Genomic DNA, 14,959 nt, shown 5'->3' with positions numbered 1-14,959 from the left:
AGACAAGACTGGAAACAGTTCTGGTCCCACCAACATTCCTGCTATTGGCAACAGATATCCTGCTTGGAATTGTGCCTGCAACGGGCTGACACCACAGCAAGAGGCAGCAGCAGACACCAACAACTTCCCTCAGCAATCCTGCTCCAAAATCCTGGAAAACTTCAAATCAAGATGCCACCACTGCATCCCTGCACCTTAAACCCCCAGCCAGACACTGCTCACATTTCAGAGTTAATGGCACAGTGCATTATATATAATTATGGCCTATTATGCCTTTTATTTACCAAAACATGCTTTGTTTCTATGCCTGAGAATCCTGATTTTCTGAGAGGAGGCAGGGCTGCAGCTCCCACAGGGTACCAGGGAGGAGGAGAGAAGAAACACACACACAACCACCACGGCTTTTAGGAACAAAATTTATTCCAATTTCAAACAGAGAGTTTATTTCAGGAGAAAGATATGAAAATCAATTTCCATCAGATATTTCTGTAATAAGCGTGTTGCCCAGCAGTCAGAGTGGGATCATTCCAAGAAACAATCACACTCCTGGACTGGAATGAGACAGTTTGGAGTCTGAATAGATCCTGACACTGGGCATCTTATTCAGAAACTCCTTTACCCCACCCTCTTCCCTCCCCGCCCCCCAACACGCACAACAATACATGCATTGCAAATGACAAGGTTTAAAAACAGCATTTTATATAGTATTCTTTTTAAATAGGATAATGTTTAAATTGTCTTAAATCAGGATCCTATAATATACAAGTATAACCAAATAATTTCCACCACATTGGCACTTGTAAAGAGTCTCTGGCACTACTAAAGAAGGGGCATTGGCACAAACCATACTCTTAAAAAACTGGGTGCTGCATAACACACTTTATCTCTGCTGGACTCTAACGACCTGGGCTCTGTACAGGACAATACAATGGTCAGCACACTCCGGAAGGTTTGGTTTTTTTTGTCTTTTTTTTTTTTGTTGTTGTTGTTTTTTTAAATTATTTTTTGTCTTTTTTTTTTTTTTTTTTTTTTTTTTTTTTTTTTTTAACCAATAAAACACATGAAGAAAAACCATAGTTGAACGCAAGGCCAACATTGCTAGGAAGCAACAACAAGAGACCAAAGAATCCAACTCGAGGAGAAGGGGAGGCAGGAAGGGCAGGAGCTGACACGCTGCAGCTGGAAGGGGCTTTTGCTCACCAGGTAGCCAATCCACATGGAATGGTGCAAGGAAAAGGGATGGTCCTCTGCTCACTGACTTCAAGTTTCAAACTAGTTCCAAGTATGTTGGTTTTTTTCAACAGAACAATGATTAAAAGTGCACAAGGAGCAGAGGTTAGCAAGGAGACCCAACTCCTCAGACTCTGGATTCCTTCCAACAACCCAATTTTACCGTTCTTCTGAAAGTCACTCTCAACCTGCAGACAATTCTGACAGGCCTCACTTTCAGAAAGGTTGATACAGGCAAATTTGGTTTTAAGGTTTGGCACTTTTGCTAGGGCAGGCATTTGCCAGCCAACAGAGACAGGAGCCAGTTCTGCAGGAACACTTCACTGGCCAAGCTGGAGGCACACAAGCAGCTGCTTACTAAGGAAAGCACGTGCTAACACTGCTATCTTCTCACACATGATACAGTCACAGACAACTCCAGGTGACGTGTACAGGTCTGACCCGTTCCTACCCCAGTCCAGGAGGAGGTTTCAGGACTCAACAAGAGCCACTGAGCAACGCCCAGCCCTTCCCTCCCCTCCCTGCCCCGAGCCACTTCTCAGCCAACAGCCACCCCAAGCAGGTGCCCCACAAGGTACAGCACATTCCCTAAATCCTTGTGCCCACAGCCTCCCACAGTTGCCTGCCACGATGCAGAGTCACTCTGCAAGAGACAGATGCCAAGATCCCTCCTCCTGTGCCAGGGCAGCAGCTCTTAAAGAAAGGGGAAGGTACAAAACAAGACAAAAAAAGTTTCTGATTCAAGTGGAAGTACCACCATCATTCACCTTGGAAAAGAGAAACTTCTGGGAAGTTATTTTCCAAGAACCTGTGTATCTCAGTGCCAGGCTCATTGCTGGCAACAGCTGTAGTGTGAACCATTTACAAAAGGATCACAGAAGCAGAAGAGGTTGGTGCTGCTGTCTGCTTCAGAGGAACAGCACTTAGAATACATGAAGATGATTATAAATTCCTCTTTATAAGACAATTTCTACAAACTGGATCATTTTGGCATAAAGATGAAAAAAAAAAAAAAGCAGTAAAATTGATGCAAAGCTGTCTGACACATGGGAATCCCTCCTCATTCCTCCCAAGGGTTAAATGCAGTCCAGAGCATGGCTAGTCTAAAGAGATGCTATGTTTCCCTCAGCATCACCACTCAGACTGGCTCTTCAACTGTTGGTCCCATGGCTACTGTTCCACCTGGAGCTCTGTAATCACCTGGAGCAGAGCTTGCTCTGAGCACACAGAGGCTTCGCTCGGCTAATCTGGAAAATGAGGGACCTAGCAACAGAATTATTCAAAATTATGTCCCTCCACAGTTTAGTGTTCTAGATCAAAGCATCTTAAGCATCTCAGACAGTTAGATTTACTCTTACAACGTTGTGCAAAACACTGATGTAGTGCTCTGTCTACAAAAGAGACAAAATATCAACAGCCCCCTCCAACAGTACAGCTCGTTTAGTCTTTTTTCTACTGGCAGCCTTCAAGGGGGCAATCTGGTTGATCCAGAGAATTTGGACCCAATGCTACTTGTTGGAATTGAAACAGAAGCATCAGTGATGGCTGACTGACACACGTCCCGACGTGGGTCTCACCTCCTGCTTCCCACTCTCTCTCTCCCTGCCTTGCCAATGCACTTCTTTCTCCCAGGCTGGCAGGAGCCCTTCAGCACCTTGACTTGCCTCAGCTCCTGCAAAATAAAGCTCTCAATGTGCAAAGGCTTCATCTCCTCCTGCTCAGTGGAGGTTCAGGTGGCATTCAGAATCCACAACTACATCCACTCTGCCTTCCAGCTAGTGCTGCTGCCTGTCTGCTCCTCTCCTGCTGCACCAGGTGCAGCCAGGGCAGGGCTCTCTGGATTCTGCAGCAGCCACTAACAATTAACCACTGCTACCAATTAACCACTGCTAACACCATGATCACAGGCACCCTGCAGCAAGGATGTGTGCAAGTCTTCCAAAGAGGATCCCATACTCCTCCAAAGAGGGACACAGAGGGGAATGCATCAGCAGGAGGGACAGAACTGCTGCTCCCTCCAAGAGCTATCCTCAGTCCCCCCAAGTAAGAATCCCAGCAGAGCCTGCCACCCTCCAGCTCTGGTCCTCTCTGAAACTCTGCAAGCTGGACAAGGCTGAGGAATTCTTACAAAGTCATTCACACACTGGCACGAAATGCAATAAAACAAGGCTTGATTGCTATTAGGCAGCAAGAAAAGACCTAGAGGATGGCACGAGACTAAGGTTTTCAATCCAGGCAAAGTCTGATGTTGGAATGCCACAACCACTCAGTGTGCTTTTGGTAACTGCTGCATAGAGAAGTTGCTCATTGATGTCAAAAACTCTACCCAACAAAACAGTTCCTCTCTGCAGACTGAGCCTTGTGCACACATGGCCACGTGCTTGTGGTGTGGGTGGGATGTGTTTGTGTGCGTGGGGAAAGAAAATAAAAAAAGAAATAAAAAAAGAAATAAAAATGAAATTAAAAAAAAGAACAATTACAGTCAGGCACTTCCCCAGGCTCAGCAGCTATTGCTCCAAGAGCTTCCATCATTTGTAGTCCATGAACAAAATACAGCAACACATAGCAAACTATGTATAGAACATCAATAATTTAAAAAAAAATCACAGTCTCCATACCTTTTATAATTGATAACAAAAAATTACTCAGAACATATAAAGAATGGAAAAGTGATGGCTTTTTTTTGTTTGTTTTGCCTTTTTCTTTTTTTTTTTGCACAATAGTTGGAGAGCAATCGCTCCTCCCCAACATTTCATCACAGTGAACCATGGAGCGTGTCCTGGGGAAGGGAAAGAAGGAGGGCAAGGAAGCAGGATTAGCAAATTACACCAGAGGCACCCTATAGCACAAGGCAAAGGGACCAGTAGCATTCTGCACTCCCACAGTCCAGTGAATTCACAATCTCAGCTGGAAAGTGTTGGGGATTTTTGTTTTTCTCTACATATACCATGGGGATGAAAGGGGGGAAAAAAAAAAAAAAGTGGCTTAGCAACAAAGGAAAGATCAAGATGAGGCTGCCTTAGCTGCTTGGCAAAAATTAAGAAGTAAGCAAGGTGCTGAAGAAATGAGGCATATCCCCGTTAACTGTGACATAAAAGCAATTTGTTAAAAATATGAAATCAACTACTCTGTGGACAGAGACATGAGACTCCAGGGTAACACCGAGCACTTGCCACTCCACAGATCAGACAATTTGCAATCATTACATCATCAAAAATTAAAACTTTTTTTTTTTTTCCTGTCATATTTAAAATTTCATTTTTTTGTCTTTTCTTCACAAAGAAGCCTCTCAAGGGGCAAGAGCAGAGCAGGTCAAACCAGGTTGTACTCCTTCAGGTTGAGCTGTAGGATGGTGTCCTTGACAGCTGCAAAGACGAAACGGATGTTTTCTGTGTCTGTGGCACATGTGAAATGGGAATAGATGATTTTATCACTGTCGGGATTTAAATCCACAAACATCTTGAGGATGAACTCACGGGCTGCCTGTGCATCCCTCTGTGGGCCTGCAGCAAACAGAGACACCAGTGAATGGATTCACTCCCATGCATCCCCCAGACCCAGCAGTACTTTGTTCCTATGGGTTACAGAGCTTTAAAGAAGAAATTAAGATCATTTATGGGATCAAAGCTCCAAGAGATGAAGTGTCTTATGCTTTTCAGCTGTCTAACCAAATCCCACAAGGGCACTGGGCACTTTGCAGTTTTGATGGGTCACTTCAGACCCTGCTTTGGAATTCAGACCTTGGAACAAGCCAGGGTGGGAGCATCCACTGGGAAACAGTGGCAGATGCTGCACAGACACCACTAAATGCTCTCCCATGGAAATGGGGTGTACATTTCTTCCTAATATACAGGTGGATCTCACAGCATGAAAGACACAAGTGTGAATTCTGGAAACAAGGGTTATTGTCAGTCAAAAGTACAGTCACTCTGATGCAGCTGGTCACCTCACAGGAGCTAAAAGTGGGAATTTGGGCCAGTTTTTAATTCACATTGCTGGTCCCCAGAAAATAGTCACCTACTGCAATTTCTTTCACAGGACTGCTGTTGTTGCATGGCAAATACCATCTCTTGAGAGGAAATCTGATGGGCAACGTCCCACTTACAGGACATGCAGCATCCTTGAAGGAGCTGCTTGCAGGAAAAAATGGAAGTACAGGACACCCCTGGAAGCTGGGATCTGTCTCCAGCTGTTAAAGCTCCATTTGAAGTTTGGAACCCAACAAACTCCATTCCCCGTTTGGGAAGGAGTTCTTCAGCCACTCCCAGCCTGCTGGAAAAACTTGGTGTTCCCACCAGAGCTCCAAGCAGGAACTGCAGATGTGGGAGGACACACCAAGAGCAAATTCACTGGTCCTCTAAAAGATGAAAGCTGCTTGCAAGACAGTAATTCTTCCTTTACCTCATATTTTTAAGCAAATAATTACTGAATTAATACATGAGAGCATGACAAGAAGAGTATTGCCTGATTTATCCTCCACCACTTTGATTTTATTTTCAGCCCTGTACAGGTGTGTTACCAGCCAGCTTTAACTGCACTCAACTGAAGAGCCTGAAATAATATTCTGGCTAAGGAGTTTTGTTTCAGAAGGGAAATTCTCTGTTTCACATAGATATTATTTTCCCACAACAGCAGATGGCATGCTAATAAGAATTTCAAGCTGCAGGAAGATTATTTTAGCACCATCATTTAAACAACTTGGGTATTTGACCAGTTGGTTTCTCAAAACAAAGACTCAAAGTCACCTCTTGACTAGAGGGTTAAAAGGTCCAGAAAACCAGTATGAAACTGGTTATAGGTACAAGTTAATTGTGCATATTGGAGGGGGTAATTCGTCATCTAGGAGAGGCTCATTATTTGATCATCCCATCAGATTCCACTTGTCTATGCATGATAAAGGTATTTTTGTGATGTTTTCTTATTGCTGTAGGCATTCTTTTTCCAATTAATGTCTCCACTTCTAGATCTGAGTGTTCTTTAAAAAACAAATAAGTTTTAACCCAATCACCCCCACCCCACCAAGTGTTCCCTCTTAAAATCCACTCACCATCAAACTCTGGGAAATAGTCAACAAGGTGGGAATACAGGATCTTGTCTTCCAACAAATCTTTCTTGTTGAGAAAGAGGATAACAGAAGAGTTTTGGAACCATGGATAAGTTATAATGGTTCGAAAGAGAGCTTTACTCTCTTCCATCCGGTTCTGAAAGCAGAAAAAGAAAGGCCTGTTTTCACACAGGAGCACTAAAATGCCTTTCTGCTGCCTGCACATGCACTCAGATCTGTAGTAATTCAGCATCTCAAACATTATACACAAAATACTTGGGCCCCAGGTAGATTCTGGTTCAAGCTGGATCAGTAAATGGAAAGGAAATGCAAAATCTGAGGGACTCAAGCTTCATTTATTTGCCAAACCTTTCACATCAAAAGACTTAAAAGTCATTTTATGCTTTAACAGTCATGTGAGAGGACCATCCAATGATACTTTGTGAGCACATTTTGACTACTAGAAAAAGAGCAACTATTGTTATCTAACAGCATGTTTTTGATCTATTAGCAAGTGCCAAAATTCAGATTTGCACCTTCAAAGAGCGCAGTCACCACCTCACAAGACAGCAAAGCCTGAAGTAACCCAGGAAGGGAAGGGGTGATTTGGGAGCAGTGCATGGCAAAAGGGACTCCTCAGATAATTTCATTTTTCACTTGAGAAGTCCAGATGATTTGAATGCCCTCTGCCTTTTCCATCCTCAGGGACATCATGACCCGTGGAGGCTCGTGTTCCCTTTGCAACAAGAACTGAAGGCCAAAACCAATAACAGCAGCTAATCCAACTTGGCACCGAGCACCTGGGTACCAGCCTTCAAGGAACTACAAAGACATTCCTCCCTCTTTCCCTTTCTTTCTCCTCTCCTTCCTCCCTCCTGCAGAGTTCCCATTCTTTGGCTCACCTCATTATCAGATTCCACCAGAACTTGGTCATATTCACTAAGTGCTACTAAAAACATGATGGAAGTCACATTTTCAAAGCAATGGATCCACTTCCTTCGTTCTGATCTCTGACCTCCAACATCCACCATTCTAAGGAAGAGAAGTACATAGAGTATCACAGAATGCAGTTCTCTGAATGCAAAGGACCAGCAAACAAGGAGAATTAATTTGGCTCTTTACCATTCCTGTTACCCTGGCACAGGGATGTGACAGCTCTGCCTGTTAACAAAACCACCAGGTTTACAAAATATGGTCCAGAAATACAGCAAACTGAAAGAATGGCCACAGGTGAGCGATGCCAAGTTCACCCTTGACCATTTTTGTTGCATTCTGCTCTGGTTTGCTCAGCAGCAGCCCTGAGTCTGAAAAGACAAGTCCTTCAAAACTGTGCTCTGTCACATGAGCAAACTATTTTTATTTTTAATTAAAGCACCTGCTTGCCTCAAAGCTTCTCCAGCTTCTCCCCCACCCAAATCTTTCTTTAGTTGTTACACTTTTGCTGGAATGTGCTGTTTAACAGTCAAGCACTTCAGCCTCTCAGTTTCAAGTCCCACCTGTACAGTACACTAAAGTTATTCTGGCACTCACCTGAAGTGCCACACGTGGTTCACCTTTGATAAAATCCTACACCTCCTCCCTAGGTCAGCAAACCAGAACAGGGAGAGGAGAATTCTGCATTTCTGTAACCAAATGGTTTAAGAGAGGGGATGCAGGTTCCTTTTTTCCTCTCTGGAAATGCCACACTGTGGTGGGGGAGGGCAGAGAGCAGCCAAGCACCAGAGAGAAACACAGGAATATTGCTGAGCTCAGCCTAGTGCTGAGGTCATGCCAGGCTCAGTTGCTGGCTTCAGCCTGCAAAGACCCTCTCTTGCTGCAGCAGCACAGGCAGCAGGTTTTGGTGCCACCCTGAGAGCACAAGGGAGGCACAGAAAACCAGCTCTCAAGCAGGTGCTGGTTACAGGGAAGCATTTGTGCACAAAAACTGTCAGTCCTTGGTGGCTTCAGCTCTCAACACATCCCTCAGCTGCCTCACAAACCACAATTTCAGGAGTGCAATCCTTCCCAGGAAGGACACCAAGATGGTTCTCTGGGTGTGAAGTGTCACTGATTCAAAAGCAGGTTGAGTTCTGAATTTTGAGTTTTCTGACAGCCAAAACATGAGACCACCCCAATTAGAACATCCATCCCACATCCACTCAAACCATGTGGACACATTGAAGCAAGCCACAACTTATCCTTGCTGAAACCATCTCCCTGCTGCCCCAGCTCAGCTGTAACATGAAGACACCTCCAGTACCTGAAGATAATATTCTCTAGGTCAAAGGGGTACTCTATGATCCCGGTTGTAGGGACTCTAACCCGTAGCACATCTTGCTGAGTTGGTAGATATCCTGGGGTAGCAATACGATCCACATCGCTGAGATAGCTGCAAGCAGGACAGTGGAAAACAAATAACAAAGGGAAAAGAAAAAACTACCTTAGCTTGCAGCACATAAAGACACAGATGTACAAATTGCTACGTGAAGTCTTTCTGTAGCCTAATGAGAAAGGCAGAAGTTGTCTGAGTGATTTTAAATATGGTGTGGAAAAGTAACAGAGAATATTTTTGGGGAACAGTAATTCACCAGCCAGCCCCCTTGGAGGACAAACAGACACACTAAAAACAACTTTATCCACTCTCTAGCTTGCAGCACATAAAGACACAGATGTACAAATTGCTACGTGAAGTCTTTCTGTAGCCTAATGAGAAAGGCAGAAGTTGTCTGAGTGATTTTAAATATGGTGTGGAAAAGTAACAGAGAATATTTTTGGGGAACAGTAATTCACCAGCCAGCCCGTTGGAGGATAAACAGATACACTAAAAACAACTTTATCCACTCTGTATAGGAGTGGGGAAGACAATCTTTACTGCAGAGGAAGTTTAACCACAGCAGATGCTTTATGTTTCAGGATCAAGTCTCATCTGAGGTTTTCTGCTTATAAATGTAGAAACATCCTCTGTACATTGCCAAACTTAATGGATTTGTAATTAATAAAATCTGAGTTACACATGGCAAACTTGATGAGAAGGAGCAGCACTCCTGCTGCCCAAGAGCCAGGATCAATACTGATGGAATAATGTGGAGATTCTGGCCTCAGGTACATCCTGAAGGAGATACATGAACACCTTTACACCCACCAGAACACCTCAGGCTCTCAGGAAAAGCAGCAAATGGTAAGGAAACAAACTCTGGACTTCAATAAATAAAATGTGGACGGGTATAATTTGTTAGAGCATCACTCCCACCACAAGCATGCCAGTGATTGTATACTTACTACTTAGCTGAGTCAGAAAGTTGATATTCTCTTCTCCTGTCATAACACTCTTGTATTCCAGGGTCATTCCACAATGTTTTAATTGCACTTACATATGGCTGCTCAAATGTCATGACCTTTTCTACATCCACTTCTCGGATCAGCACTGCATTGGCCTGGAGATTGAAAAGAAGAAGAAAAGAGAGAAAAAGTAAAAACAAAACCCCAAAACTGGGGGGCATAAAAACACCCACCCTATAATGGCTAAGCAAAGGAAGGACTACAGTAACTAGCACAGCCTGTGGTGTCTGTGAGGTGATTATCCACACCCAGGGGCTTTTGCCAATCACCCCAATAAATAAAAACCAAAGGGAAGTTCTGCACAAGTTATAGCAAGCAAAAGTTGGCAGATTTTATTTATCAGAACCCCTCCACCATGCCTCACATAAAATACAGGCAAAGCTTTCTCACACTCTGCCTATTCCCACCACAGACAGGAAAGAGGCACCATCTAATCCCTACAAACAATTATTCAAAATCAGCTCCAAGACACCATGTGACAGGTCAGATAAAACACAACTTCAAAATATTAAGGATGCTAAGGATTAAAAAAAGCAAAATATGCTAAAAAAAAAAATCTCTTTTCCTGGCATGCCCTCACTCTCACTGTCCTCCCCCTCAAAAAGATAAAATAATTTAGATCAGATCTGTCTAAAATTAATTCCTGGTCCCAAAATCAGTATGTTTCTGTGGTTGAGACTGAAATTCTCCAAGAAATGTTTGTACCCTTGTTCAGTAGCTATCAGAAAAACAGAACCAGGGGTAACTACCAGCACAGGTCTGTGTCTTTTGGGTCCAGCATATATTTTGCCAGCTTCAAGTTCCAATAAGAACAGCAACAAATGCAAAGAAAATGCCAACACATTTAACAACCCTGAATCCCTGACATGAGTAAAAATCATACCCCTCCTATCCCTTCATATCCCAATCCCTTGCTCCCACCACTCACTAGGCACACCAGTGCACCGACCATGCAAAGCTGTTCAATCCCCCAACACAACAAAGTAAAAGGAGTTGGGTATCAAGAAAATGTCATAAAGAGTTTATAGAAAAGAGTTCAGGGAGGTTGAGGTTGCAGTGCAGAAAGACACAAAGAAACTAGAACTCAAAATCCTCACTGACTAAAGACACGTGCAAAAACTGACAAACTTACCTTGTTCTGTTCATATTTGTACAGAATCTTCAGGGTTTCCATGGCTCTTATCATAGACTGCATGGCAGTGAAGATGTTTTGGTACACCAGCTTGGTGAAGCCTTTTTTGTCCTCTTCAGAGTAGCCTGAGCCATGAATTATACGCATTTGCTTAATGAACGTGCTTTTCCCACTCTCCCCAGTGCCTGCAGGATGCAAGAGAGTGAGTTAGGAGCCACCAGCAGCAAAATCCACGAGAGATGAAAGCTCCTATCGCTACACCCAAGCACACATCACTCCCAACCCTCTTTCTGTCACTTCCCAGACTGGTAAAAAGGCAGCCTGGATGGTTAGGGACCCAGCAGCATGAAAGGAAGACACCTTGTCCTTTACAGCAGCCTTCAAAAGTAGCTCTGGTACTTATTCCAAATCTCACGTTACAGCCACTCCCACACGTCCTGCGTCAAGAGGCCCTTGCCCGTCACACCTGACCTATTCCCAGATACTCCTGCAAGATGCTACAACCAGCCAGGAAGGGCCTGGACACACTCTCACAGATTCAGCAGTGAATGGCCAGGAGAAGCCCAGCAAACAGCAAATTTTGTTTTGCTCTAATTTGGCACAAAACGTTCTTTGCCTTACACGCGCCGCGTCTTTTCGTAGGGAAGAACCAAACGCAACAGGAAAAAAATAAATCAACTCTAGAGGAGAACTGAGCTCAAGAAACTCTATCTGCCATGAACAAACCAGGCAGCACAAAAGGTTTGCTCCTCGGGGCTGAGCCCACACCCTGCCTGTGGCAGGATTGCTGCGATCCTGCTCTGGATGCGAGGGAGTTAAAAATGGCGTCTGGCAGGGAGAGCAGAGTAGGCCACTGCTCCAGCTGTCGGTGCCGTGCCTGGGTCCCCACGGGCTGCAGCCTGCTCAGCAAGGCCACTGCTTCCTTCTCTTCCTTCTTTTTCAGGTTTTACTGCCGGGCTGGGAGCAGATGGGAGGGCAGGACACGGCACAGGGCAGCGCTTCCTGCACCGTCACCCGGGCAGGTCCTTCCACTCCTACATTTATGGCCCCACAGGAGTGTCACTCGGCATGTGAATGATACCAAAGGACAGTGGGAACTTTCTAACAGGGTGAGCAGGAGAGAGAAACGCCGTCAAGACGGCGTCCAAGCAGCGACAGAGAACTGCTAAATTCACAATTCAAGTGGGACACCAGTGTCACTCGGCTTGTGAATGATACCAAAGGACAGTGGGAACTTTCTAACAGGGTGAGCAGGAGAGAGAAACGCCGTCAGACGGCGTCCAAGCAGTGACAGAGAACTGCTAAATTCACAATCCAAGTGGGACGTCCCGGTGACATCGCCCCGGGCGCAGAGCCCTTTGTGGAGGGGACACCCGGGCCAGGTCCCACTTGGGATGGGCTCACCTCCGCATTTCAGCAGCCTAAATGGACACCACTACGTTGCTGTGGAGTGCTTTTGTTCCATCTGCTAAAATTTGCTACCATTATGCAGGACATTGATAAAAAACCCACACCTCTCTAACACAGTGGCCCAGCTCACCTGAATACCGAGACCAAAAACTCAAAATATTATCATGTCAGTGATAGAAATCCTTTTGACCTGGAGTTAAAATGCTGGCAGAGCCCTGGCTCTCCCCACAGGCACCACCAGATCCTCCTCACACCAGGGGAGAGATGGATTCAGACAGGATCTCATTCATGCCAATACACAATTAATACTCCTATGTAGATACCCAGTTACTCATTTTATCTTGGTAGGCTAAAAGGCAAACAAATAAAAATGCTCAGATAAAAAGCAACAAGCACCTAACCAGAAGCAAAATGCTTGAAATGAACAGCAAGAACTGACAGAAATCACGTCAGCAGAGCCAGAAATTAACACTGTAGACATTATCAATATGCAGCAAACTATCTCCATCTTGAATACAAAGGTGCACCCTAAGTGGGGCAAAAACTGGAAACTGAGATCTTTTGTGGTTTCTGTCAGTGTGGTGAGAAATACTTCCTTGTCTTTTACCACAGTGACCAAAACGGAGAGGAAAAAAAAAAAAAGGTGCTGCTTCAAAGCATTTCAACAATGAAAATATAAAAAAAACCCTCAACACCAGAACTTTGCTTGCTTCAGGACTTAAGAGTTCAAACACAGATTCTTCCTGTCACTCCATCACTGCCCTTTTTTGGTTTGGGGGTTGGTTTTGCTTATTGGTGGTGGGTTTTTGGTTTGGTTTTGGGTTTTTTTAAAGTTGCCTTTTGCTTTCCCTGAGGCACAGCACTACACCAGGAGGTTACAAAGCTCTGGTGGGCAAGATCTACAACTCTCAGGGCACAAAATCCTTTTTTATATACATAATATGACAGGGGATAATCTGAATTCACCACTTCTTCTGCCAACATGTGAAAGCAGCAGAGTTTACAGTAACTTCCTAATGATCCCCCAATAAATATATTGCTCAGTCAACAGTACCCCATGCTTAATCACAAGTAATTTTTGTACAAAATATCCTCCCCACCCAGTAAAAAGACAAATTACTACCTTGTACCAGATGGCAACGTCCAACACCTTGAATTTCTTATTAACAGGTTCATCATTGATTAGCACTGTTATCCTTCACCTCAATTTTCTGTTTTAGGCTTCAACAAAGTAACTGTCACCAGATGTAGTGACAAGAAAAATGTAACAGTTTCTACAAGGTGGAAACTCCCTCTGCCCACTCAAAATTTTGGAGATTTTGGGAAAGCCCTCTCACCAAGCCAGTCATTAATACTTGTGAATATAAGAACTGCATAGAACAGGAGCAACACAGAAGAAATCCCTGCAAGCAGGGAGAGAGAACACAGGTTACCTGTGCCAGCTGAAGGTGGGCAACGTGCTGTGCCCAGTGAAAAGCATCCTGCAAAAATTGTCTACACCCAGAAGTGTTGCTTATCCATTAATAACCACCTTCTATATGTTGTGGTTTTTTTAATTTGATGCAGAATCTGTATATTTTAGAAAAGCAGAAAGGATTCTTGAGCAATTTGAATTCTTTCTAAAGTGAAATATTTAGATCCAGTGGGATCTTCTTAACCCAGATCTATCCTATAGCGACAACCTATTTTGACACAGCTGCTTCTGTGGGACTGCTTCTAGGGAAGCATGAGAGTGAGGGACACCTCCAAGAAGCCTTACAGAAACTGCCACAGCATCTCCAAAGAACAGAAATGTGAAGCCCTCGATTTTACCTTTCACACAAAGAACAGCAATACATTAATTGTGAAGGGTGAAGGGTGAGAAGGAAAGCCCTGGGGTTTACTTGACAGCTACCACCAGGCACAGTGTGGGTACTGGAGCCCTCCGAGGGGCTGGGCACACACAGCCTCCCCACTTCTGCAAAGTGGGTTTTTTGTTGGGGTTTTTTTTTTTTTTTTTTTTTTTTCACAAGGGTCAGCCTCCTTCTTCATCTGGACCTTAATGCCTTGTCAACAGATCCATCAGATCAGCTCGATTTCATCTCAAGACAATACAGTATTCATGACACAAAGCAGGACATATCTGACACACAAGCAACGCTAAATCACAGCATGCATGAAAACCGAAACTGCAGTTTAAATTTGGGGGCTACCTAGGCACGAACATCAAACTCACTGCTGAAGGAGGAGGCACACGCCTGCAAGTCTCAGTTTGCAGCTGACTCCCCATCCCTGTAAACTCATCTGAACACGGCACAGTTCCCCATCAGCACGGCAACACTCCTGCTTCCACCCCAAGACCTAGATTCTCACGGCTGCACAGGTGATCTCCACCTCCGAACACCACAGGCACCTCCTCACCCAGCACACAACACACAATCCAGTGGGTTCCTCCTGCCCCCGTCCCCTGCAGAGCCACCACACCGCTCCCAGCCCTGCCCCAGGGGAAACTCTGTGCCTCAGGAGCTGCGGGCCCGTTTTTCCACAGCTCTTCACCGACAATCCTGAAAAGCACCAACTCCACCAGCGGATTCCCACACGCCAGCCGAGGCCAGCGCACCGCTGAGAATCGTCCCCTCGAGACAAATTTCACGCGCCCCTGTGCGTGCCCGCCTTCACAACCAGGAATTCCAGCCGCTTAGTTCCTGCTCGTGTCAAAACCCATTTTGACAGCGAACGCATCACAAAATCAAACAAAGGGCAGCCAATGAGGCGGCCGCCCCGCACGGCTCGGGAGCGGCCCCGAGCGCCGGGCTGAGGCGGGGATGGCTCCCGCCGCTTCCCCG

General features: G+C 44.9%; 1 protein-coding gene across 1 annotated transcript in view; it reads right to left on the bottom strand.

Moving 5' to 3' along the window:
• Window positions 1–402: 402 nt before the first annotated feature.
• GNA11 (G protein subunit alpha 11) overlaps window positions 403–14,959 on the bottom strand; it is a 14,885-nt gene continuing 328 nt past the window's right edge. Inside the window, exons 2-7 of the mRNA XM_041415131.1 lie at window positions 10,725–10,909; window positions 9,533–9,687; window positions 8,514–8,642; window positions 7,177–7,306; window positions 6,278–6,431; window positions 403–4,733 (exon numbers count right to left, since the gene is read on the bottom strand). Coding sequence (XP_041271065.1) covers window positions 4,543–4,733; window positions 6,278–6,431; window positions 7,177–7,306; window positions 8,514–8,642; window positions 9,533–9,687; window positions 10,725–10,909 — 944 coding nt within the window. The 3' untranslated portion in view covers window positions 403–4,542. The remainder of the gene's footprint in view (window positions 4,734–6,277; window positions 6,432–7,176; window positions 7,307–8,513; window positions 8,643–9,532; window positions 9,688–10,724; window positions 10,910–14,959) is intronic.

The sequence above is a fragment of the Onychostruthus taczanowskii genome, unplaced genomic scaffold (assembly GCF_017590055.1).
Source record: "Onychostruthus taczanowskii isolate IOZ18803 unplaced genomic scaffold, ASM1759005v1 scaffold106, whole genome shotgun sequence".
Taxonomy (NCBI): domain Eukaryota; kingdom Metazoa; phylum Chordata; class Aves; order Passeriformes; family Passeridae; genus Onychostruthus; species Onychostruthus taczanowskii.
The sequence above is the reverse complement of the archived record's forward strand: the minus strand, read 5'-3'. Positions and strand labels throughout refer to the sequence as shown.